Here is a 26,110-nt window from a genome sequence, read left to right on the forward strand (position 1 = left end):
GCCCCCCGTTTCCCATCGTTTGGGGTTTGCTAGGGCCACGGAGCTAGAAAAAACTGTCCTCCATAGCAAACACTGTGCCTAGGCTCACACCCCCCGCCGCAGGAACCAGCAAGGACACCAAGAGGCTCTTCCAGGAGGCCAAGCTCAGAGATGCTGCCTTCCAAGGAGAACTCTGCCTGCAAGGACACGCACTCGAGTCAGCGTTACCTGCTATGGGATCAGCAGAAGCGGAGGCACTGTGCCAGAGCAAGATCAGTTTAACTGGCCTATAAACCCTTTATTTTAAATAAGGACAGTGCTGTCAAGGTTTCTTAGCCCTACCTAGGAGGCTCACGCTGATCTCAGCTGCGATGCTAGCGCACGGGCACGGCAGTAAATAGGCAAGTTAGCTTCTGTTCCAAAGGAAACACCAGGCAAAGTTTAATGGTTCTCAAACAGACTACAACAAAGGCTGCAGGGAAAAACATTTTATTTCCAAGCAGATTACAAAGAGCAGAGAATATAAGAGTAAAATTAAATTAAAAAAATAGTTGAGTGCATCTCTTTAAAATGATTTGTAGTGTGAGTTACTCACGGGGCAAAGCTACTGGAGAGTTCTGAAGGTCACTTTGCAGGATGCCAATCACATGTGCTGTTTAGATCAGGGTCAACACGGGAGGGACAGACAAGACGTATTTTGCATATAGGCTGCACACTCATTATCAAGCGAGGCTCTGGGCTGCAACTGGACCCTGCCTTTCTGAGACATCCCCTCCACCTTGGTCTCTCCTGCAGCTCCCTCGAGTTCTAGACACAGTTTATTGCTGCTGTAAGTGGGTTCGATCTGCCTCCCCATCCTGATGAGCTCGAATAAGAACAGAGAAGCAGGCAAACTGCTGCTATGCACAGGGTCGTAGAGGGAAAGTGACTGCGGCGCTGAGAGCTGAGCTTCAGCCGCTCAGCAGAAGGGAACCGACAGGTGGGGGACACAGCAACTGCTGCAGAGACTTGGGGCAGCATGTCAGCGAGACTTCTGGAAGAAGATTTGAGATGCTTCTTAAGGTAGGAAGATGCTCAGGTTAGCACTGCCAGCAGTTGAGAAGGGTTTTTCATAGGCATTGGCACCAGTGAGACGGAACAGGCTGAAACGACAGAGTAAGGTACGTTCCCTGGAGTATTTGAGAGGAGCAGCTCCAGCAAGAAGATGGGGAGAGAAGTCCCGTATAGGGTGGAAGACAGTTTATATCCCACTTTAACAGTGATTTAGGAACCCAAACACTAATCGCAAGTAAGTCACTATTAAAATTGGATAAGAATGCAGTTTGGTTAGACTGTGCAGAGCCAGTTAGTGTCTAGCAGCACTCAGATCAGCAAGAAGATGAGCAACTACAGTATTACGAAGGCCTCCACCCCATGTATGCTCAGAGGGCTCATTTCTACCACTTCTGGAGCTGTTCTTATCACCGTGTAGGAGGCCCGAAGATAGCCTAATTCATTCTGAGTACACCAAAGCAGTTGGTAGCCCTGATGCAGTTGAGAACAAGACTCTTATTTCCTGCCCTAGGAGCAGCAGCGCAGAAGAGGATTCTTATTTAGGGATCATAATAAGTCTTTTTCATTGGCCCAAGGCAAGATCTACTTCAGACCTTGTCTCCTGCCTGAATCCCAGGAGATCTCTGGGGGTAAAGCAGCCAACAGACGGACGTCCTGTTAAGCTACGCCTAGACTGTTCCCTTCACTCACCGCTCCAGGCAGGAGCGAAGAACCACTCTAGTTTACTGCCTGCTGCTTCAGCCATTACCACATAAAGAAAACGCTTGAACTCTTGAAAGTGAATGAAAATCTAATGGTGCCACAGACAAGTGTGTAAAGGGCTACAAGTTTCTGTAAGAAAGCAATGCTATTAGTGTCAAGAGAGAGGACAACACATGAGTAATGTCAGAGTGTGAGGTGCTTTACAATAGTCATACTCTGCTTTCTACAGTTCCTTTCATACCACAGAGACAAGATGGGCATAGTTCAAAACCAACAATGCAGGGTCTTCTAGCTTGACTTTTTCAGCTTTAGTTATTTAAAGATTGCCGTATTTTCAGCCTGTCTCATACAAGGCAGAGGGCACGGAGGGTTCTCATTTAATATATACACGCATACAAGAGCTAGCAGTTTGGCACTCTCGGAGCCTAGGTGGAATGCCCTTTAAGCAGCATTCAAACAAGCTGGTTATAGGAAAGTGTTAAAAAGCTATTTTACACATTTGACTGGGAACACTTCCCAGAACTTGGATAGCAACCCCAAGCCACAGCACTCGTCTGTGCTACTCTGTGCACATCTTCCTATGAGCCCCTAAAAGGGAGCAGATCCTGTTCTTCACTATCAAAGAACATAGTATTTATACCCTAGAAATACTGTACCTTTTAAACTAGCTCCAGAGAGCCAGACTAGAAGCCAGGCCCAGAAAAATAATCCTTAAATCACAGTATATCGATTGTCTCTAAAAATAGGGAATGAAATTAACACAGTGGACGTTCTGATGAGACGGTACACAACAGCACAGCAGTCCACTTCCAAGTCAGCAAGCTCATCTCCTATGTAGGTCTGAACAACGAGAAAGTAATGGAAACAATTCAGTCTATCAGAACAAAACCAATCGTTAGGAGATCTCCACGGCTACGTGCCAAGTTCCTCCACTCCTAAGTGGCACAGTCCAAGACCAAGGAGAACTCGTCTCCTGCTAGGATTTTAGATCATCCTGCTATTAAGGGTAGTAAAGAGAGTGCTCCAGCTGGAATTTTTTTAAGGTAATGTGGAATTCTGTTTCTTGGGAAAGTTCAGCTGAAATATCTGCTCAACCCTAACCTGAAACTGCCCTAACATTCCATCGAGTTATTCCAGCTCCTGGCAATTTTTAGAACAAGCGACTCCCAAAGCCGCTTAACTTGTACACAGCACCTGGCAGCTGACTGCCTTTCTGATGGAAACAAAGCAGCAGGCTCACGCAGCACTGCAGGCATGCCGGAGCTAGTTTCACGTGCAGTAGTGCAGAGCACACACTGGGACTTGAGCACAGGTGGTCAGTCTGCAGTTTCTCTCAAATCCTTGATCAAATATTTAAGTTAGGGCCACAGACGGACACTTCAGTCGCTAAGGTACGGTGAAGGGATTATAGGCTTCCGACAGCCGAAGTGGCACTAGCAACCCTGACAGTCTCCCTACCAGGAGGCAGCAGCTGACTCCCGATGGCCAAATTTAGCTGAAGGTGAGTTTCCAGCATGACACCGCCCAGGCACCATCATCCCAACGTACCCACTGGCACCTGGGCACCAACCCAATGCTACTTTCCCCCTGCATAACTCTGAGGTGGGAAACTAAGCTACAAGTCTACTTGAGAGTGCAGGTACCAGTAAGTAACAGCGAGCTGCTGCCTCACCTCTCTGCGCCTGTTTAGGCACAGAGTCCTACACAGGGAACAAACTAATCGTACTCGCAACCAACTCAAGCACGTCTGCTTTCTCAGGAATACCACTGTCAACACGAAGCGTCAGAGGCTTGAAGCCTCTCTAGGCCCACACACCTCTACCAGGATCAGGAGCACAGAAGCAGACGACGTTATGCCTATCCTCATCCTATGTGCAGATTTACCCTGTGCACACCCAACAGAGAGGGAAAACCTTCCTCCTCGATACAGACAGGTGGTGGCCAACAGAAGCTTCAGAAATTTGCTTGCTTGTACACGAGTTCTTTTACTGTAATATATATATATTGAAGTATATGCCTATATATTTCGGAACGGGGAAAGGGACATGAGATGGAAAAGCAAGGAAGACAAGTTCTAGAAGCAGAGTCACCTCTCCACATCCAAGAAGCTTGTGGCACAAATAACAAGCCTGGCTAGAGTGATCTCCCATTTCAAGCACGGTTGGCTACCCGCTGGCTTCAAAAGAGCAGACTATTTGTTAATAATATAGAACAGAGCAACCACTTAAGATGCAGGAAGGCAAGGCTACAGGGTTGGGGTTTATGATCATGAACGATGCCAGAAGCTACACAGCTGTATTAAACTCTGAAAAAGCTGTTACACAGCAGCACACGTGCTGCTCCTGGAAGGCCCTTTCCTCTCCAACACCCCTCCACCATGCGGTCGGTATGGTGTGCTTGTAAAGGCGGGGAGAGGGGGATTTGCCTAGGAGTGAAGCCTCACAGGCTGGCCACGGAACATTAGGACAGACTGACGGTCTGAGCTGGTCTCACAGATCCTGCGTTCCTAGCCTGACACTGAGCTTCCATCAGCAAGCAGCCAGGTCCTTCAATAGAAGTTAATCCCCTTCTACCTTCCTAATTTGTCGGGGTGAAAGAAGTCCAGCAGACTCAAGCTGGAAAGCACAAACAGGGATGAAAACAACCGGTTTGCATACTGATCTTTGTATAATGACCCCCCCACCCTCACAGCTCACTCTTCCCCCAAATAAAGACACATTGTTCAATGGCATGTTGAAAAGACGTGCTCGTCATTCTTAATAAACAACTAGAGTAAGAATACATAAGAGAAACAGGGTGGTATCTTTATATGATACACAAGTGTATGTTACAAGAATTCCATCAGGCACAGGAGCCTCAAGGTTTAAGGCCTCAACGTTAGGCCAAAAAAGAAGAGTGTGGTAAAGTTTGTACTTTTAACATCTAAAAATGTCACTTAAAGGTCTGAATAGAAATCGTTGTTTGTTTGTTTGTTTTTTTTCTTTGTATAAATGACAATTGTAGTTCACTCTCTCCTCTTCCTTCCAAGATAACAGCAAATTAACGTCCAAGCACAAGAAAAGATGCCTGCCTCTCTTCCACTGGCTGAGCAGGTCCATCCATCATTCTGTGCCCTCTAGGCTGCACGTGCTCCAAGGAGACAGAGGCCCCAGTCATCCAGGCCAATTCTGTAGTTCATATTTTCTACATCATAAAAAAAAACAGAGTCAACCAGCAGCTTTCCACAGCTCCCAGCTTGCAGGGGATATGCAGCCTCCAATGGTTCCAACAGTTTGATGTGTTGGGTAGGATACACAATGGGTAGGTTTTCCTTTAGATTCTTTTAAAGAGAAGAAGCCTAAAAGGGCTTCATAACTACACCAATAAAAAACCAAAAACTTAGGCATCTCCTTTAGTGTAAAAGTCTGTACAATTTATCTTTGCTTGTCCCTCCCCCGTCACCCCACCCCACCCCTTCTGAGCCAAGAAGGATGCCTTAGTGCATGGTGCTGGCATTAGCCACGGCAAGAGCTTCCTGAATCTCTCGTATCACCAGGATCCGGGTGAGCATCTGCTCCATCTGCTCTCTGCTGATCGGCTGGATGGAATACCAGATCGGGCTGTTGGGGGCCACCACTGGCTCCGGAGTCAAGTAAAACGTGTCATTCCGGCCTTTCACACTCTGGGGGCTGCGTGAGGAAGATCAGAAATAACCAGGCTAACGGAATGTCCTGGGAGGGAGAAACCACCACTGTCCTCATCCCAGGCTGCACAAATCCTGACAGGGGACATCTGGCTGACGAGACATGAAGGTACTTGTTCTGAAGGCATGGAGTTACTCCTAGAGACAACGGCGGTCCCAAAGTTTTTAGGCCATGCCAAGGTTAAAAAGCCATGGTGACAACTACAAGGAAGTAATCTTTATTTCACACTGGGAAGTAGAACAAACATTTGGCCTTAAAGGGCTTTCAGAGTGGAGCAAAAATCGGTTATTTTTGACATCTAGGCTAGCTGCAGAGCAATCCATGAAGAGGAACACGTACTTTAGCTATCAGAATCATCATAATTTGAAGGTGAGTCCTCTATGCCTCCCTCCAATTTCCAGTCCTCATTTTTGTTCAGAAGCCAATTTGAACAGGACCCTCATCTCAAGTAGCGGATGCTTTCAGATCACTTGTTTGCAAGTCACAGGCAGAACAGCGAGCTCATGCCAACGCAACAAACCTTCAGAGTGAGTATGAAATTAAAAACAGCCAGTTCACAGGTCAGGATTTGTCTCTTTAAATACCACAGAAGTTCTATGTTAAGTTAGGTGACAACATTGTAAAATTCCACCCTCTCATATCAATGCCCCTCCCCAGCTACGTAAATCTATGCAAATGCAGAAACTGTGCCAGCAGTAAGACGCTGCCCTAAAAACTAGGCCAGCTACAAGACGCAGTTCAACACAGCCACAGAAGACAAGCAGTGCTACATGTGGAACAGGGGCTCTCACCATTTGAAGAGGTAGAAGTCATACAGCTTTATCGGACACCTCAGGGGGTTCTCTGGATTCTCAGTCTGCTCCGCATACATGTCATCTGTAACTACAGACCAACCCCCCCAGATCTGTCAGACATGCTGTGTGAGAAGCACAACAAACTGAGCAATGCCACAGAGCTTCAGCACTCTGAAGCATCTCGTCACCATGCTGTAACTGATAATGTAACTGATAAGAGACATATGGCTGTTCCAGGGCAAAACCGCCTGGTTCCGAGTACTCAGAGCGTTATATGGAGAGCTTGCTCTGTTCCCAGGCCTGCTGAACAACGCGACCCACCCACACCCATCTTTCCATCTCTACCTGTGCCCCAAATGACAAATCTCACTACAGAGAATAAGATGCCTGAGCCAAATCCCAGGTGCGTGCTTTTAGGAGGGCAGACCACATTTATGTAGGAATTCTACATGGGCTCACTTGCATCCAGCACTTTGAATAAGGGAATTCCTCCCAAAGAAGCTTCTCTCCCTGTTCATAAGCACTTACACCCAGTTGTCCCTTTGCCCATAAGAAACAGAAGAGAAAGGTTACCCTCAGCTCTCGATGAGTCCTATATTCCTCAGGTAAGTTGTGTCCCCAGAAGATACTTATTATCAGAAGGTACTACGCTCTCTCAGAGAGAACACACAGAAAACTCACTCTGTTAGGCTAATGATAATAATTAGCAGAGCCTTGGGTTCTCGTGGCCCTACCTGCAGACATCTCCAGGTCTCCTCAGGCCCAGTAAGTAAATATTCCCAAAGAAAACTTCTAGACACTACCTTTCTGGCCCGTCTGGTGTACGCCAAAAGCCTTCAGATAGCGGATACTCGTGCTTTTATCCTTGGGATTAGAAGGGTTCTTCTTCGTCTGCCTCAACACCTTGGAGAAGGCCAGCTTCATGTGCTGGTCTACTGTTTTCAACAGGAAGTATCTGAGCAGCAAGAAAAGAACACCGGACACTCAGAGGATACAATCACTACAGTGATGCAGCTATCCTTACTCCTCATGAGCCAGCTGAAGCTCAAATCAACACTGTTAAAGACTGTTCCAGCAGCAAAGCATGCAACAGCCAGAAGTCCAGCTTCCCTCTGTTAGCTCATTTCCTTGTTGTACTGCATCTGCTTTGCCTCATGGGGTTGCAAGAGGGCTGTTGCAACCACACAAAATACAGGAGGCTGCCCTAATCCAGTGCAGCAGTTTCCTACCACCCCTGTCAGTGTTTGAAGTTTTTATGCTGCAAATATCCCAAAGACCTAAGTACTTACTTTGTATTGAAAAACATCAGTGTAGTGAGCAAGGTGGAAGGGGAGTGAGCTCCTAGCTGCTTACACTCCCACAGCATCTCTTCTGTTACATGACTGGAGAGGACGTAACCTGCAAGAATCAGAAGTCAGCGTCAGGCCAGGAGACAGTTACAGCAGGAACACAGGCAGCATTTTAGAGTCTGGAAGTATGAGAGAACCTATCAATTTTAAGGGAAAGAGGAGATCTTTAATGATGTCAGATTCATTGCTGCACAGATGTATTTTTTAAATAGCAAACAATTTTATATATACGACAACCTCGAGTTGTAGAGAATATATTCCTGCAATATATCTATACGTCCCACCCAGAGAGAAATAAATACGCACTTAAACAGCTTTTAATTAATGGCCCGACTCCAATGCAGATGCTCCTAATCCAATAATATGTGAGAGCAGGCAGGCCAGTGTAACAAATCAGCTCTTGGCCCTGCGCACAGCTTCAGTCAGCACAGTGCCAAGTGATGTATTTGGACACATGAGTAATCCTTTGATTCTCAGATTTTTTCTCCTTTGTGTAGAAGAGAAATACTATACTCCAAATACACAGATAAATAGAAAAACAGACAGCAGTATGAACTCCAGGGCTTGTGGAATGACAAAGCACAGATCAAACAGCCAGAGTGAAAACAAAAGGCTTCCAAAACTCACGGTGCTACTTAGCTATATAGCCAGTAACATCAGCTACTTTGCTGAACACAAGCAATAGCTTCTTCACTGACACCTAATCAGATCAAAGGGAATGAAGTCCTTAGAAAGCAGGTTTCTGCGCTCTAAAAATGCAATTCTTGCCCTAGCTCTTATACACAAAATCGGTCTCTTTTCAAACTCCTCCTCCACCCCTGTAGCCATCATCTCATCAACACAAGTTTGAGATGAGCTGCATTTCATTGCAGCAGTCGAGGCTCTAACCATGCATTTTTAGTTGGTCCCGCAGCCCATATCCATCTGGCTACATGGCAACCTGAGGGTGTTGCATCATCTCCCGGAGCTACAATACTTATTAGGGGCAAGATGTATTAGTGCTTCAGATGAGGAAGCTCGATTCGGATCAAGGATCAGCTGGCTTCCAAGCAAGCCAACCCCATGACAGTACAAAATCTCAACTATCCGCCTTCTCGTGGGTGAGAAGTAATCGTCAAATAATCCTCAGCAAAAATCGGGGCTAGAGCCTGACACGTGCAATAACCTCAGCATTCACTGTAGGTGCAACATTTTTCTCCCTATCAATGTGATCCATCTTAGGGACATTAATTATTTTGAAAGGATTTCTGTTCAGACTACACTGAAGCTGTAGTTCCATTTAAACATTCCAAGCTCTGGAAACTTTTAATGTTCATAAAGGCAAGTTCTTACCAAGAGGGGAAACACGAGGTTGTACGTCCTTGAGAACTTCATGCAGCCATTCAGTGAACCGAATATAGTAGAGATCTGAGAAGATGTCATCTACTCGACCATTTTCAAAGAGATACTGTAAGAGATTCACAAGAGTCATATACAGTATAATAATATCCTGTACAATTGTATAATACAGTGGTCGTATGTTCCTGTCAGACAAGACCTTATCCTAAGAGCTCACACACCTAGTTACTCAAACACGCCACAGCACAGCAGCAGACTAACCTGCCTAGAAAAGTGAGGACCCTCGCACTGAGGACAGTACAGGACAAGTAACCTCAGTCACTATCATGGGAATGCTAAGACAGGAAGAAAAAACATCTTAGACAGCAAAGCTGGATGGATTTCACCTCTTATTTTGTAAGTGTTCATTGGAAGTTATTTCACATAACTGTCCTGTGTACTCCAGATTTTTTCAGATAAGGAGACCCAATTTTCCTATCAGAGTTTAGTTCTGTTCCTGCAGCTCTTCCAGAAATCACACCAATATTACCAGCTCAGGCTTCCCACATCACACAAAGCTAAGTTCTTGCCTGTAAAGCTTCAGCTCGATCAAGTGCCGACATTGACAGGTTTCTCAAACATCACTCCTCTGCTCCCCTCTCCCCCAGAAAACCAAGCCTAAAAGCATTTATTGTTCTCACCACGATACTGAACTCAATTATTAACAATTCTTCACAAACTTAATTCAGGAGAAGAAAACATTGCTGCATATTACATTTCAACTACACCACTATTTTAGTATTTATTTTTAATGTAAGAACCAAAGAGACTCTTTTGTTATGAAATTGTTGGGAAGCTCAATAGAAGCCAGTCTCCTTTTTTTTTTTTTTTAAAATATAGAATCTCTCCCTGCACGTTCTGACAACACACACAGCACTGCTGCACACATAACTGTCCTCCCCCTACCTTCTGAATACACAGGAAGATATAATAGAGCACATCTGGATCATAGGGTTCACCATCACCATTTCGAGCTTCTCGTGTCATTAAGCATAGACCATAATTCAGCTCAGCCACAGCTGAAGAGATGAGATCTTCCTGGAACCTCAGCAGCTGACGCCCTGGAAAACAAAACAAAGCCATATTATTTAAGCCATAAAGCCATATTATTTCTGACCTTTCAGGAATGATTTCCCGTGTCTCCAGCAACGCCACTCTAGCCGGCAGGCCCAGTACTACCACATTCTCTCCGTATAATAAAGAAAACCAAAATAAATCAAGATCTTGGGCTGTCAGATCTGCTAAAAGATAAGTGGGCAAGAATCCAAGAGGAAGACTCTGCCCTGCCAGCTGCATGACGACCGCCTTCTTTTACCATGTCCACAATGAAATGCTGCCCTGCAGCAACAGGAAAACAGCAACTCCACGCCTGCCCTACCAGCGTGGCTGGCATGCACAGCCATTTTGTTTGTCCACACATTGCATCGCAGTCACACAATATCCTTTTCTACAGCCACCAGACTAGTTGCTCAAGTTGGCTCAGCACAGACCTATAATATTTCCCTTGGAACATGTCCTGTGGCAGTTGGATCACGCAATAATTAGTAGTGCAAAGTAAATCAAAGTTTAAACTTGAAAACAATCACTGACGGGACAAAATTGTTTAGCATTCTTCTCAAAAGCACCTTAACATTTCAGTCACTGAATAATCCCTACTTGAAAGGAAGGAAAGTCTGTGTCACGACACATACTTCCAATAGGTGCTAGCCTATTTTGGGCTTCTTTTTCCAGCTCTGCATTCTTGGTCTGTGCCCAGCTTTTCCACACTTCAAGCCCTTCTTCTGGCTTCAGAGAGTTTGGAAGTAGAAGTTCAGGTGAAGTCTGTGGCTGCGGCTGTGGTTCAACTTCAGCAACCTGAACGGTTTGAGCCTGTGACAGAAAATAGGTCGGTTATATACACTTCAATACACAACAGTTACACAAAAAAACACAAAACACAGCACAACCACCAGCCCCAGGATACCAGCCTTTTGTAACACCCCTCTAACAAGATCCATCCAGGGAATGCAGCCCTCGCTGTCTAACCTGAATTGCTGCTCAAGAAGGAGTATTTGTCTCTCCGAGTATGGTTTTTTTGTTTAAATGGACATATCTAAAATCCCTTCAGCAAATCCACACAGCTTGATGTTTGATGCAGTCAGAAGTCCTGCAGGACATCACAGGAGACCTAACAGCCAGCAGCAATCCTTGCTGCAATACCACAGAGCAGCTAGTTCAAAGGCAAGGATCTTTACAGGGCTGAAGTCCTCTTGAAAACAGACTTCTGTGCTCCTCTCAAACAGTAAAATGAACAACTACAGCCGGCACCTGGGCTGCCCTGAGCACACTTGTTGTACACTGCTGGCATCCCACCCACCCTTGCCCATCAGGGGCAGGCTCTCCTCGTTAGCCTGTATTTAACAGGTAAACAGAACAAACATGCTCTGCTGTCACTGACACAAACCGGTAAGATTAAGCACTTTGTGAGAGATATAAAATAATAGGCTAGAACACCAGTATCAAAACATTCATCCAACTGCAGTGAGGTGCTCTCAACTATCAAATGCTGCTGCACGCTAGCTACCGTTCTCTGAACAGCTACAACGTGTCCTGCTACAGACCCAGCCAGGTCCTCAGACCTCCAAAAGTTTACTTTAGAACAGGACCTTAAGTCACCACGGATTACCTCAAACTGAAACTTACTTTACAGGCAATCAGTGGCACTTACCTGAAAGGAACAACAAATTCTGCTGCTACACTCACTCAACGTTCTTCACTCCAGCTTCTCAGTCCCCTGCCGCAGCAAGTCTCACCGTCACCTTGGTTAACAAGGTTAACCTCAAGTTTTACTGCCCTTAGTCAAACCGTCATCGGCGGCCCTGACAGTTACAGAGATATCAACTCCTACATCTGAACACTTTTGCTTTCGATTTCTTAAGTCACCCCAAAAAGAAAGGCTTTGCCACAACGAAGTAACTTTCCCTTTGATACTGTTGATCTTCACTCAAAATTGCTCTGGCAGTACCACAGTGCAGGATGAAAGCAGTGCAGAGATTTAGGAATGCCTGCACCTTTCTTAGTGGAACAACAGTAAAAAGAAACAACCGACCAGCTGAAGAGGCAAAGCCAGTAAGAGCCTCAGACCAGAGCTTTCAGACAGGCTGCCTACCTCTGGTTTCGTGTGCTTTTGTTGCTGGTTTGTTTTCACATCAGCTCCCAGTAGCTGCGTGCATATCAGCGCCTCCATCACCATAGCTGCGGCAGGAGGCTGACTGAGAGGCTTCGGCTTTTATCAAAGGCAATAAAGCTGAAGCTGTCAAGCAAGCCTCTGGCTTAGAGAAGCCAGGAGTCCAAGGGCGAGCTGACACCTTGTCTTTGTAGGAGCCAGCACTGGGCCTCCACCCTCCTCGAGCCTTGCCCCACTGGGCTCCAACAGAAAGCTGCAGGGAGGCAGTCCTCTGCCCTGGCCTCACAGCCCTCATCTGCTGCGACGGCAGGCACACGGCCTGAGTTAGTGCACAGGCCTGGAAGGTGCTTCTTAAGTGACTTCTGGTGTGCTTCAACAACAGGGCAAAATAGCTGCAACTTGCCCCCGTCAGCAGCAGTTAAGCTGACACTGCAGCAGGGATCATCACACAGCAAGAATGATGCGTGGAAGAGCTGCTGCAAGAAGCAAAGCTTGGTGTTATTCCCCCCCAGCAGCACAATGCCAGAGGACTGGGAGCAAATTTCTTAGTGTCACAGTTGTGAGACACAACACCCAGAAGCTGGATGCTCACCTGTAGCAGCTTTATTGCCCTCAGAGGAAGAGCCCATGCCTCCCTGTGCAGGGGATTATTCCACAGAGTTGTCATCAAAAACCTGCCCGATACCCAAGAACTGCAGGCTGCTATGCACAGGGATACACAGCGTTAGCAGAAGCTTTACAAGGAAATAATGGAGTTCCTGCTTTGGAAAGGATCCTATGAATGTACCTCATGCTCTTAAAATACCCTAGAAATAAGCCCAAATAATCCTCTTTAGCGGAAAGGCGAGGAGTTTTATCAACTTGGTTTGTTTAAGTAGCCAAAAGCAATAAACTGATCTCTCACATACCAACACAGGAAAAAAAATAAAGATCCAGAAGGCCCTTTGAAATCACCAAAGCCCCTCACTCAAATAAAAACCACACCAACACACGCGTTACAAGACCTATGAGCCGTGGCTCAAAGCACAGCTTTATAAAAGAGGGCACACGGAGATGCAGGGAGCCCCCTCCAGGAAAGGCACGCTGCAGCCCACCGAGGTTGAGTCGGTTCAGGAACAATCAGATGTGACTGCCCTAAGCAATCCCCTCCGGCTCAGCGCTTGCTGATGAAGCAGAGGGCACACACATCTTTATAAAGCCAGCGGTGGTATTTATAAACTGCAAAGAATTTATAACAATATTTATGCTAGCACACTCGGGTATTTTTGCTCTCATTCCATTCAGCAAAAACAGGCTCTGACAGCTCAATCCCTGCACTTTCTGATAATACAAGAACTAGATCCGTTTGCACATGTAAGACAGGCCATTAATCGCCCTAATTATTCAAGTTTTAAAACCCAATTTAAAATTAGCTATGGCTTAAAGTTCGCAACAAAACCTTTCGAAAAATCATCAACACATTTGGATGTCATGTTTGCCAGGCGTGGCAAAGAGATGTTTCACTTGCCACTGGTCCTTACTGCGTCCCTGCACTGCAGGCATTTACAGGCAGCAGGACAAGGAGTGACAGCCAGGTACGCCTGATCCACGGAGCCTGCCCTGACAGCTGCTCAGATTTTGCCATTTTACCTGGGCACCAGATCTGCTGTGGACTCCAGGTGCTGCATAACACAAGTACCTGATGCCTAGGTGACTGGAGTATTTGTGCAGCTTGCTGTGCTGCAGTGGTCCCTGCCTCTCCACTGCCACCCCTAGAGCAGGTCAGGAGAAAACCACAGACTTGAGGATACCTGCTAGGAAGAAGCTAGCTAGCCACGAGCATTTATCTACTAATTTACACTACAAAGAGCGACACTGAACTTTCTTTTGGGCAGTTTTGCACCCTGTAATCATGTACCAACATTAACATGCTGCAGCCCTGCATCTATCAGGAGTTAAATGCCACATATTACGCCCAGACTGCACAGACAGCCACCTCTGCTTCCCACACACCAGCTGGCTGCTCACATCCCCTTCCCCAAAACATCTGCAAGTTGTTACTCACGGACCGAGACGCCCAAGTTAAACTTACCGAGCAGGTGACTTGTAGCTGCTGCTGCTGCTGCCCCTGCTCCTGCGGTGTGGGCTGCTGCTGTTGCTGCTGGGGGTCCCATATGTGCACTGTCTGTGCTGTGTTCTGGTACGTCCCTGCCACAGCCTGCACTGCCACTGGAATGTGGATGTTGCCATTCATAAACTGCGCCGGAAAGAGCGAATTAGCAAGAGTCTGCACCACTTCCTCGTGGGAGTTCTTCACGACCGAAGTACTTCCCACCATCTTATCCTTGTCGTCTTCCAGCTTCACGGTAGCCAGTGTCGTTGGCGAGCCGCTGACGTGGACAGCGTTGTAGGCCTCCTGAGGGATGGCGATGTGGGTGATGTTTTGCTGCTGAAGGTCACCACGCGGCTGAGCAGAATAAACGGGGATGGTCCAAGTCTCTCCAGTGGGGCTCGTAATGGTCCCAGTGGCACTGTACAGGTGGGCACTGTCCACCGTTAACAAGTCTGGCCGTAAGGAGACGTAGCTTTGCTGCTGGCCCTGAGGGATGGCCAGCACTGTGGCAACTGGCTGCCCTGAAATCGCATACGATACAGTGATAGGCATATCCACCTTGCGTTTCTTCACCGGCTGAAGGACGCTGGCCGTGCTGATCCGCCGCTCCCCCTCTCGCGGGGAGCCCTGCTGAGAAGGAGGAGGTGAGAGCGCCCCGACCGTCTGGATCTGGATCTGCTGGCCGCCAGTAATGGCCTGCCCGGCCACGAGCTGGGCCTGGATCTGCTGGTGCTGTATGTGTTCCTCCTGGATCTCGGCGGCCTGGATCTGCTGGGCAGTCTGCATGTGCTGCACTTGGATCTGAGCCGCCTGCAGCTGAGACGGGCTGGGGCTCTGAAGAGACTGACTCTGTATTGTCTGGGACGCCTGCTGCTGCCCCTGCCCTTGGATCTGCACCTGGACCTGTATGGGCTGCTCCGAAGCTTGGTGGACAGTGAGCTGCGGAGAGAGCTGCTGGGCGGAGACCTGCTGCGGCGACTGCTGCACCTGGACCTGGACCTGCAACGACAGCAGTTGGGCTGTTAGGGGCCAGCAAGCGCCAGCGACCGGACCGCGGGGCCATCGGCACGGATGCTCCGTCCCCAGAGCTCCGTGCTCCAGGCTTCTCTGCTCGGATGCACCACTCCACACATTAACCACATCACGACTCTGATGTGAAGCTTCCTGCTACAAAACGCAGGAGTTTGTCTCATCCTCGCTATGCCCTGAAGACCGATTTTACTGCTCTCAAGCCCGGCCCCAGATGGCTGCAGGATCACTTGCCAGTGCCAGGCAGCAAGAGCCATGGGTAAGCCGAAACCAGCGCTTGGCTCTTTCCACACAAAGCAGAGAAATCTTCTCTTGAAACCAACTGTTAATAGTAGCACCACACAAGCAGGTGTTAGCACAGGAAATATTGCAAGTTTCATGGGAATCTGTCGGGAGCTAAAGGACACCGCTACAGCATTTGCGTTTGTAGGCTGTAATTAGAAGTTAACTTTAACCATTTACTAATTCCATTTATTGTCCGAGTTATTCAGCTGTATTTTCTAGCACATGCACTTACACAATGCTGAATAATATGGACAAAATATTCATGGACACAGTTCATTGTAGCGCAGGGAAAACAGACAACCTCAAGCTGATGTCTCCACTCCCTGAGGCCTGCTCTGCTCTGCTCTCCTCCCCAGAGGCTTCCCCACTTCACCCCAAACACTCTGTTGCATTGCCTTGTTCTGGAAGCGACATCCCAGGCTTCCACGATCACTTCTCCAGGCTTCCCTAAAGCCACACCTTAAGGGGGAAGAATCGCTCAACCTCTCCTCTCAAATCCACCTGAGGGATGTAGAGCTTTAGTGGTGACACCTCCAAGGGCCACACGATGTTTGAAGCAATTTAGGATAATTTAGCAATTTATGGATAAACAAAATCTCAACCCCACTTCCCAAAGTGACCTCTACCAAGTTTTAAAAAACGTGAGGGATTCCTTTGCAGCCAGTTAAGGGCTGGTAAGCACTAAGCAGGAAGGCAAAATGCACCAGTGGCAGAGCGATTTGAAGCCCCCTCCTGTTAAGAACCCATTCTGTTCTCAGGAAGACTGGAGAATTTTAGAGGCTCCTGCTGACAGCTACGTGCGGTAATCCAGATGCTGTGGGCTTTATATCATTTCCTGCAAGGTAACAAGACACACACGACCTCCCGGTGCAACTGGAGGCCGTTCCCTCTTGTCCTAAATGTTGACTAAGAAGACCTTACAAGCACCGCCACCACCATCACAGGCACAATTTTACATGAGAGTTTCTGTTACTGATTTCATGTAACACAATGTAAAGAGGGCATTTCTGCTGTTGGCAGTGAGACTTGAAAGCCTGCTCCTTAAGTAAAAAAAAATAAGCATGTGAGCACACCTACAAAGGCAGCGAAATGGGTTTAAGCAAGAGGCATCATCAGCAAGAGGCAGAGGCTAAGAACAGACCAGACCAGACAGCATTTTCTCCTTTCTGCCTTTAGAACCTAAGCCTGCTGCCTCCAAAAGCCACGGGCAACTTCCCTAACTTTCAGCAGGTGATGAGCCATGACCTCAAGTCACACGATACTCCCCGAGGCTGAAATCCTGACCCCCATAACTAGATGCCTTGCTGCTGCCTTAGAGCTCACACAGTTATTTTCTTTAAACACCCAAAGAATGAGGCCAGACCCAAGCAAGAAGGCAGGCTCCAGGAGCAGTGGATGCTCTCCACACTGCTGACATCGCGTTTCTGACCAGAGATTGCTCCTACCGTGTACTGAAGGTCTGCCTGCTGCACATCTTACACTGACCCACTGATGGAGCTTGGTATCTGAGACAAAAGGACAAAGAATTACACTAAAAACCATCAGTGGCTGACTTTTTAAAGTACCCCATACAGAGAGGAATGTTTGAAGTTTGCGAGCCAAGAACAACAGAGAGAACAATCTCCAGCCTTAAAGCGAAGATTTAAGGCGAGGACGTGTTAAGCTGGGAATTCCTGGGTTATACTGGTACCACAACCCAACACGCCACGTTACGGCGCTGAGGCTGCTCATTGTCAGGAGTTTGGGTGCAGCAGCATGGAAAGAATCACTTCCCAGCAGGCTGTGATCACAAAGAGAAATGCATTTTGTTTTTTTTTTACCATAAAGCAGCTAGAAGTCGGACCAAAGAGTAGTAGACTAGAGAAGCAAAAGCATTAGATGTCATTTCAGGATGTCATTTCGGGAAATCATTCATTTCACTTGATGATCAATCATCAATTCATCATTAGATGACGTTTCAGGAAACCAGGCTGAAAATGCACTGCCCTCAAAGGGTCCTAAACCCAAGTGATCCCAAACACGGGGCTCCTTCTATCAGAAGGCACCTAGAGCACGCACACGAGCACACAGCAGGTGAAGAGCCTGCTCCCCAGGCAGCAGGAAACGGTGAAGCTGCTATTCAGCTGCTGTACAGGAAGTGCTTTGCTATCTGTCAGAGTAAACAAGGCCTACGGGGAGTGTACAAGTCAACCTCTCTGAACCACCACCAGGTTCTCACTGCAGTTTTTTTCCCTCTGCTCATTCATCAACATCAGTAAGACAATTCCGCAGGCCGCGCTGGGTCTCTGCGTGTTTGAACAGTGACCGTACCAGGATTATGTTGCCACACCGTCCTTTGGGGCAGGATTTAGACCTGAGACAGCTGGAACATGTGAACCAGGGAGAGCAAAACCTTCCCCTCCTAAAGAGAAACCTATTTCTATATACAAAAGCGGGCTATCTTTAAAACACCCCTCGTGATCACAACCATTCTCTGAAGCGGCAAACCCAGCAAATGGTAACAAATCCGAGCTGCCACGCTAATATTGCTTATATTCAAAGATAAGCAAACAGGAGCCCTGCCTCCTGTCAGAGAAAGCCACATTCATCAAAAGTGAAAGAAGTATGTATTCTGCGCAGAGCCAGGGCTAAGGTTTTCTTCTGAGCTCCTTAAGTGCATCTTTCCCTGCCTCATGTCATTAATGCTGCCCAGCTTCCTAGTGTGGTCTGAAGCCACAGAGCAGATCAGGGGAAGGCAGAAGAAGATGAACAGCCAACCCCTAAGGAACCGAGGAGTTAGAAAGGCATCAGCTTTCATGGTTTATGCAGTCTTTTCATCATCCCCTATGTAGCCTGACAGTCTTGCTGCCCTGTAGTGTCTTCCCCACAGCCCCAGCCCAAGAAGCTCTTGCAACCTTGCCACCAGACTGTCTCAAAAAAAGGCCAGAACTGAGGGTCTTCCCTGCGTGCACTGTGCACATCCTACACAAACACACTTACCCTCCTCTGATATTCTTTCAGCTAAATCTTCTTGCACGCACACATGAGAAATGAAAGGAGGAAGAGGTTCTCTATCTCTGCAGAAATACCGTGCTCTGTAAGTCAGCGCTAACACCTCTTGCTGGTATCATCTCTTCTATGGCCTCAGTGCTCAGCACCAGCTGGGAACAATCCCACCAGAGGCAGAGCTGACAAACTCTTAGTTGAGTGGAGCAAAACACAGCCCCTCCCAGACACCCTGGATGCAGGGAGCAGGCTATGACAACTTGACGCATTATTTCTTAAGATGGTTAATGGCATCGCTGTGATACCAGCCATGGAAAGAGCTCCAAGACACTTCACTGCAGCATGGACGAGTACCTAACCTAACTGAACAGCTGCTTCCCCTTGTCTTTGAAATAAATGTTAGTCACCAGCTTGTGGAGCATTTTAGGAAAGAAAACCCTAAGGTGGCAAGTTCTCCTTCACACAGGAGATTTATTCTGCCAGGATAAGTAAACCCAGCAGCAGCCAGGTACAGTCTTTGTCACAGCAAGACCGAGGCTGAAACCCGAGCACCGTCTATCTTTATGATCATAAGGTTGTCATCAGTGCTCGGAGCCGTGGGGTCATCTGACCCGCGATATTATTAGTCGCCTGCAGCCCCGCTGTCACGCCGCCAGCCACAGGCACCGTCATCCGAAGGGTCTTCCACCGATGTGCAATTGGATTAGCGAGACCTAAACGGATTATCGAGTCAAGTAGCGGGATGACATAAGTTTGATCAAAATCTTGGAGCCTTGGGAGGGCGACGGAAAATCCCCGCAGCTCAGCACAGCGAGGCAGCCGAGCGGGGCGCGCTGCCCCAGGGGCACGCTGTCCCCAGCCCAGGCACCACGCTGCTACCGCTGCCACAGCCACCGTGGGGAAGCAGGGAACGCTGAATCAGGGGTCTAACATCAATCACACCTCGGTCAGAAACCTCAGGAGGCAGAGCACTAAGCACGCTCACAAAGGGGTACGGCGTTCCTCCACTAGGTTCTTGGGGAAAAAAGGTTAATTCGTTCCTTTTGAGACCATTCTGATCCAGATGGTAAAAGAGATGTGAACCCAGGTGCGCTGTGATGCACAGAAGCTGCAGCTGTACCTAGTGCCAGATGTGCACCAGAGCGTTTGGGGGACTGGCAACAGGCTACAGTCAGCCACACGCTAGGCAGTGAAAACACTAATTAGGGTCTGTACTGACAGATGCTAAAGCAGCTTTTTTAAAGCAGGTATTTTAAAGCAGAGTCGCACCAAAAACAAAGGAGAAAGAGTACACAGCATTTTTTAGGAGAGGCTTCTGAAAGTTTGACTTTCGTTAGATATTCTTCCCCTCAAGGTGCAGGCCATTTAGTTTAAAAAATAGGAACAGGTTTTTGGCAGCAACTCTACAGTTATTTCCAAGAAGGTCAGGAGTTTATTTTCCTCTGGAGTGCTTGATATATGACCTCCCTCCCTATCGCCGCTACTACAAGGCCTGCAACGGTCAAGTGTGAACTTTGAGAAGTTCTGGAAGGAGGCGGCAGCAGCAGGAAATTATATATAATATTCCTTTTAACTCGTAAAATTGGTATGGGGCCTTCAGCATCTTCAAGGCCAAAAAAAAAAAACCACCCGACTCTCCTACTAGTTCTTCTACTGAACTGAAAAATGAGACTTCTCCCAAAAAATCTGCTGGCTGGCAGAACCGAAAGCAGCCTTGACCAGTTTTAATAGACTCACACAGAGATCTAAGGCATCTGTCTGCGAGACTAGAGGCTTTTCTTCTTCAAAAGCCTTGCAACATGAGTTACTGTAGGGCAACAGGTTAGCGAAGTCCTAGTTGAGCATTCATTTACTCAACAGAAAGAGTAATTGGAGAGAAGCTACCCAGGGAAAGAGGAAAGTTTGTCTTTACTGGAGGGGAAGAGCACCCAAGTGAGCTGTTAGCACAAGTCTACTGCACTGCGGCAACTCCCCGCGACCTTATCTCCAGCCGTTTGTCTCCCTACCCTCATTTTGTGCAGAAGAAGAAAGCTCGCAACTTTATGCTACAGAAGGCAGAAAGATTTGTATCTGAGGCATATCGGAGCCAGAGCTGCAGTTTGAGTCCAGCTGCTTGGAGACATTGTCAGGGAACCTTGGTAAATGCCTTGCCACCTATGTTCAAGAAACGTGCTTGAGGGCCAAGGCAGTTACTCCAGTCATTCTAAGTCCTATGGTTTTTGCCTGGCGCTGGATTTTGCTCATTCAATACTTAATACTAATTACTTTAAGACCTGCTAAAAAAAAAAAAAAAAAAGCTGCAGAAGACTCCTTCCACTGTGCAACTGAGCTATCTTCCTTGACACGCACACATCTTTCAGGGTATGCTTCCTGAAAGACATCTTACCAGAGTTCATCACTTGACTTTGCTACATTTTCACCCAGCTTAAAAGCCACGTCAAGAACTACAACTTTTAGAATATCCAAGTAAAATCATTTAAAGAGTATTTTAAAAAAATAAAATAATAATGGAGAGTTAGATCCCAGGGCCACTCTAACCAACCAAAGTGAGCCCAGCAGAGGGGGAAGGGTATTTATAGCTGCTTCACGCGGCGCGCACGGCTTCAGGGAGCTGTGTACATGCCAGAACTGTCAACCATTTCTCAAAGAGGTTACACCACTGCATTGCTATGTATGTTACTCCTCCTACAGAGGGGCTCAATGGAGGCACAGTCAAGAGAGAAATTTACTACCAAATTCCTCCAATGAAAGGGAAATAGCGTTGTTCTATATAAAGTTAATTGGTCCTGCTTCTTAAGTGCTTGCCCGTGGCTTCAGGTTAGACAGCAGCTGGCTCTGCACACCGCGCCGTGGGTCAGCGAGTCACACACACACACTTGGGGGTGATTTAGGGCGCTTACCTGGACTTGCTGGGGTTGCTGAACCTGTATCTGCTGCTCTTGCTGAGTTTGCTGCTGGACACTGGTTGTCACAGGGCACGCAAGTTCGAGCAAAGACCCAGCCACCTCTGTGCTGTCCGTGTAAATGCAGTTGCCACCCTGCTGATACACCATGGTGGTGGTGGCGGTCTGCTGAAACTCCTGCAGGGCTTCCGGCCCCTTGGAAGCAAGGGAGTCCAGGAACTCCTTCATCCTGTGCTGGGGGATCGTTCGCGCCTTCACGCGGATGTATTCTTCAAAGGAAATGGTGTTCTCCAGAGAATTATTCATATTGCAAGGTCCTGAGGGTTCCTTAAGGAAAGAGAAAGTGAAAACTCTTAACTGCGGCACTCCTCCAGCGCAAGGATGCTCCCAGCTCCAGGAAATTGTTTCTCACCCCGAGTACCAGAGGACACCAGCAAACATGCACAGCCGGGTGCCCTGGGACAGGTGCTTTAGTTTTAGGGGGCATCTCGCACCACTGAGCCCTTCTGGAGTTATCCCTCAGCAGAGTCTGACCAACAACCGGTGCCCGTCTCCAAGGGCTCAGCGCCCCGTACCGTCTCCGAGCACCGCACTTCACCCAGACCAGCAAAATCCCATCACGGACTAACCCAAGTCACATATTTCACTCATTTGCAGCATGCAGTATTAGTGAGAGAAGCTTGGAAACCAACAATCCTGGCCCTGCTCTGCAGTCCCAGAGGTGGGAGAACCAAGCAGGGGGTTCTGCCAGGCCGTGCAGCTAAGGGGAAGCCTCAGACGCAGCATTCACCCGCTGCTTGTAGGGCTAGCACAGCCCCATCGCTCTGACAGGGCAAGCAGGAGAGTGCTGGAACCAAGAGGTTCCTCGGAGCGGGAACTACAGGCACAGAGAAGCAGAGCTCCAGAAATAAACCAGGCGGCAGCAGCACCAGTTCTTGATGGTGCTTTTAGTATAAGAGGTTACAGGAAACATGCCAGGTACGGGGAGAGAGGAAACCAGGTGAGAGCAAAGGAGAAATAAAAGCTGAGTACACCTGAGAGCAGCAGAAAGCTCTAGGGTACGTGCTAACAGCATCCCTCTCCTCCTGACTTGTTTAAACCCACAAAGGGCTCCTGCAGGAAGCGCACAGCCTGCTTCTGAGGCACTTGTTAGTCCCGATAAAGGGTAAATAAAGTCCAGCTGTAACACCACCAGCTGCTGAGGGGGCTGTGAGATGCGAAGCAGCACAAGGCTGGGACCAGAAGAGGAAAGTTACTGGATCTAGCTGCAGGTAGGGAACAGGACACCACCGCTGTGCGCATGCTTTGGCTGAGGTTCTAACGAGAGCAAGCAGGAAAAGCAGAACCCTTTAAATCATTTCCCAGCGATTTAATGGAGCGGAACCAGGACAGAACCCCCTGACTGAACACAACTGCCACGGCCGTGTGAGAACGGCAGCAAGTCCCGGGCTGTCGGTGGCGCCCAGGTGCTCCCCAGGCCCAACCCCAGCAAGCGCCGGAGCAGATCCTGACCGCGCTTACCGGTACGTGACGCCAGGCTAAGCACACAGCAGCTTTTGTTTGCACGGAGGTTCATGGCTAGAGCATTGAACCAGGCCCACCGGAAAAGGAATAGCAAAGGTAAGGGGAACACACGAGTGGCGCTGAACGCACGGCTTCTGCAGGTATTAACAGCAGCTGGTGCTCCGTGGGGTCGTTACAGAAAATATTCTGGAAATGTGTCGGGGTTTAGTGATAAAAAGCACACGGTAACAGCGTTTGCTTACCAACCGCACCAGTTCTGTACAAGTCAGCAGAGGGAAGCCCCCCAGAGCTGCACACAGACAGGCCTCCTGCCTGTCGGTGACTCTGCTCTGTGCAGGAGCTAACGGACTGTTCACTTCGCTGCTGCCTTCAGGAGCTCTCCTCTGGGAGCTGCCCAAGAGAAAGCCAGGCATCCCTAAGCTCAGCTCTCCCCACCAAAGAGGCCCTGTACCTCTGTTAATTAACCCCTTCCCAGGTGATTGCTGCCTGCATGTTCAAGGTGACACAGACAGGGAACAACCTTGCTGATGCATCTGCCTACAGGACCCAGACTGGGCACACTTAAATCTTGCACCTAATTGTAAGGAGCTCCGTTAGATCCTCTCAAGCTGGAAAACACATTTGGAGTCATCAGTTTGCCCCAAGTTTCTGCTGGGAACTTTCACACGTTGGACCTCAGCCCCACAGGGAAGCTCTCAGAGGGCAGGCACCGTGTGTGCCCACGCAGAGGCGCGCCAGGAGCCACGGCTCCTGAGGGACGAGCCTTGAGGATACCGTGCTGGGAGCCCAGGAGGGAACTCTCCGGGTGCTCATCCTCACGGTGAAGGCAGCGTGCCAGCACGGTGCTGCTGAACTGCTGGGCTCACCTCTCAGCACACCTCCTGCCTTCCTGCTCGCCGCCGCACTCATGCTTGCTATGCTGGAAGGGCTCGGGGAATCGAGCCCCGGGTTGCTCACTCTCCGTTAATCTTGTCAGGGGAAGGAGCGGGGAGCTGAGCAGGGCCAATCTTTTCAGCAGCAGTTATCCATTAACCCGTGGAGCTGAAGTTACGTCACCCACCATCACCCTCTAAGGCTCCTGCATCACTTGGAGGACTCCAGCCCCTCCACCCAGCACCGCTCGGACACGCACCGTGCTCCTGCACAGCAGAGACCAGAAGCCACCAGAAACCCAGAGACACAACACCAGGCCCAAAGACGAGGAGATCCACCACCAGCACGCCACCTACCTCCTCTGACCACCAGGAAGCAGAACGAATAGCACCAATTCCTTAATGCAAACCCTTGCCCCAGCTCTGCTGCTCCATCCTAACCAGCTCTTTAGCAAGCAGGGGAGACAGAAGCCTGCTAGCCCAGTCCGGTGAACCTTGCCTGTCACACGCTGTGAGAAGGAAGCTCTTGTGCTCTCTTCTAGCATGGAAAAATCTTTATTATCCACCTGAAGTTGCCGTGCTGAGAGCCACTAGCACCTGGAGCAGTGCAGTGCCCGTCTGAACCTCTGGAAATCCAGCCACAGACCGGAGCCCACTGCACCCCGCGGGACTTCCAGCACTGCTCCTGCTCCAAACCCGCAGCGGGACCTCCCCTCGCTTTGCTTTGCAGCCCCCAGCTGCGGGGAGCAGAGGAGAGCTGAAGGCACCTCAGGGAACGGAGCAGCCTGGGGAGGTTTCTGTGCATCACCCTGCTTGGGGATATTTAATGGCGAGCCCCGAGCTGCTCAGAGCTGTGCTCCACAGAACTGTGCGCGGCTACAGAGGTACCAGGTCCGGGTGCAGATTCAGGTAAGCAATGCCACGCCAAGAAGCCACGTTTTTTAAACTAAACCCACCTGTTTCTGGCAGAAGAGCCCCTTAAGGCTCAGTGGCGCATTCAACAGGCTTTTGTACTGCAACACACAGCTCGCTGCTGCAGTCACTGCTTTTAACGCTCCTAAAACAGACTGAGGGGTGCGCTCCCTCAATCCACTAGAAATAACAAACATCCATCCTTACTACACCCCAGCAGCGTGTTTTTAAGACTTGATTTTAAAACCAAAAAGGAGCCTCCGAGCAGAAAGCTTTCCTCTACCACGGGCTGCCATCCTTCCCCAGGCGGCAGGGCCGCGCTTTCCAGGCGCCGCGTTCCAGAGCCTGTCCGAGGACCAGGGGCACACGCGGTTAGTGGGCACAGCTCAGGCGGAGGTTACCGAGCACACACACCCGACTCGCAGCAGGTCCGGACTCACCAGTCACCATGGTGCATGTGTTTCTGCTGCTCTTGTCCTGAGCCCTTAGCCTTGTACCGTTCTGGAGAAGACAGAACAAAGAAGCCCTTTCCATCCCCAGCTCCTTTCCCTTTTTTTTTTATTTTTTATTTTTTTAAGCCCGGTTGAGCCGTTTAAGGAACATTTTACTTACAAAAATAATAAAAAAATAAAATACCACAACAACCCACCCAGCGGGCCGGACAGCCGGCACCTGCCCGGGCCGTGCAGGCGGAGCTGAGAACAAGGCAGCAGCGGTGACTGTGCCCGGTGCCACGGGGAGGGCGATGGGGTGAAGGGGGAGGGGGGGATCCGGGGATCCTCCTAGCGGGGCTGGAGCCCCCCCAGAGCCCCGGGGCCGCCTTTGTTCCCCGGGGGGGCGGCGGGAGGAGGATGAAGAGGAGGAGGAGGAGGAGGAGGAGGAGGAGGAGGAGGCGGCGCCGCGCCCCGGAGCCATGTTGGGGGCTCCACCGGGACGGCGGCCGCCGAGGGCCGCGCCGGGGCCGGGGCCGGGGCGGCGCCTTCCGGTGCGCGCTCACGGCCGGCGGCAACGAGTGCGCGGGGCGGGCAGCGGGGGCGCGCCCGGCGCGTGCCCGCGACCAGGCCGCGCGCGTGCCCGCCCCCCCCCTACCCCCCCCCCCTTCCCTCCCCTCACACACACACCGGGCCCGCGCCGCCCCCGGAACCGCCGCCGCCTCCCCTCCCCCCCCGGCCCGCCGCCCCCTCCCTCCCTTTTTCCCCGTTCCCCTCCCTCGCTCCCCGCCGCTCCCGGCCCCGCCCCGCTCCCCCCCCGGCCCCGCCTCACCCCGGCCCCGCCGCCCTCGCGCCGCCGCCGCCGCCTCGGCCCCGAGCCTCTGCCCCTCACAGCTCGCTGGGCGCCATCTTACATTCAACCCCCCGCAGCCAATCGGCGCGCAGCCTCGGCCTCGCGAGAGCGCGGCCCGCAA

General features: G+C 49.6%; 1 protein-coding gene across 5 annotated transcripts; it reads right to left on the minus strand.

Moving 5' to 3' along the window:
- Nucleotides 1-452: 452 nt before the first annotated feature.
- Nucleotides 453-26,063, minus strand: QRICH1 (glutamine rich 1). 5 transcript variants are annotated; one of them, XM_084531016.1, is made up of 11 exons: nt 25,969-26,007; nt 25,146-25,206; nt 21,395-21,724; nt 14,175-15,194; nt 10,629-10,806; nt 9,844-9,998; nt 8,893-9,007; nt 7,501-7,609; nt 7,015-7,166; nt 6,209-6,299; nt 453-5,402 (listed from the first exon to the last, which is right to left on the minus strand). In XM_084531016.1, the coding sequence occupies exons 3-11, from the start codon at nt 21,701-21,703 to the stop codon at nt 5,210-5,212; spliced, it is 2,322 nt and encodes a 773-aa protein (XP_084387142.1). In that variant the 5' UTR covers nt 21,704-21,724; nt 25,146-25,206; nt 25,969-26,007; the 3' UTR covers nt 453-5,209. The 5 variants fall into 5 exon arrangements, with proteins under 5 accessions (XP_084387142.1, XP_084387140.1, XP_084387143.1 ...); XM_084531014.1 differs by lacking the exon at nt 25,146-25,206 and having other exon boundaries at nt 25,969-26,063; XM_084531017.1 differs by lacking the exons at nt 25,146-25,206; nt 25,969-26,007 and adding an exon at nt 25,355-25,622.
- Nucleotides 26,064-26,110: the final 47 nt, after the last annotated feature.

This window comes from Aythya ferina (genome assembly GCF_964211825.1).
Source record: "Aythya ferina genome assembly, chromosome: 10".
NCBI classification, from domain to species: Eukaryota; Metazoa; Chordata; class Aves; order Anseriformes; family Anatidae; genus Aythya; species Aythya ferina.

Excerpts from the sequence above, each read along its gene's own strand:
- QRICH1 (XM_084531014.1), bottom strand. The coding sequence starts at position 21,703 with ATGAATAATTCTCTGGAGAACACCATTTCCTTTGAAGAATACATCCGC. Across the intron at positions 7,610-8,892 it reads ACCTCGTGTTTCCCCTCTTG|GTTACGTCCTCTCCAGTCAT; the intron begins GTAAGAACTTGC and ends TGATTCTTGCAG. Across the intron at positions 6,300-7,014 it reads ACACCAGACGGGCCAGAAAG|TTACAGATGACATGTATGCG; the intron begins GTAGTGTCTAGA and ends GTTGGTCTGTAG.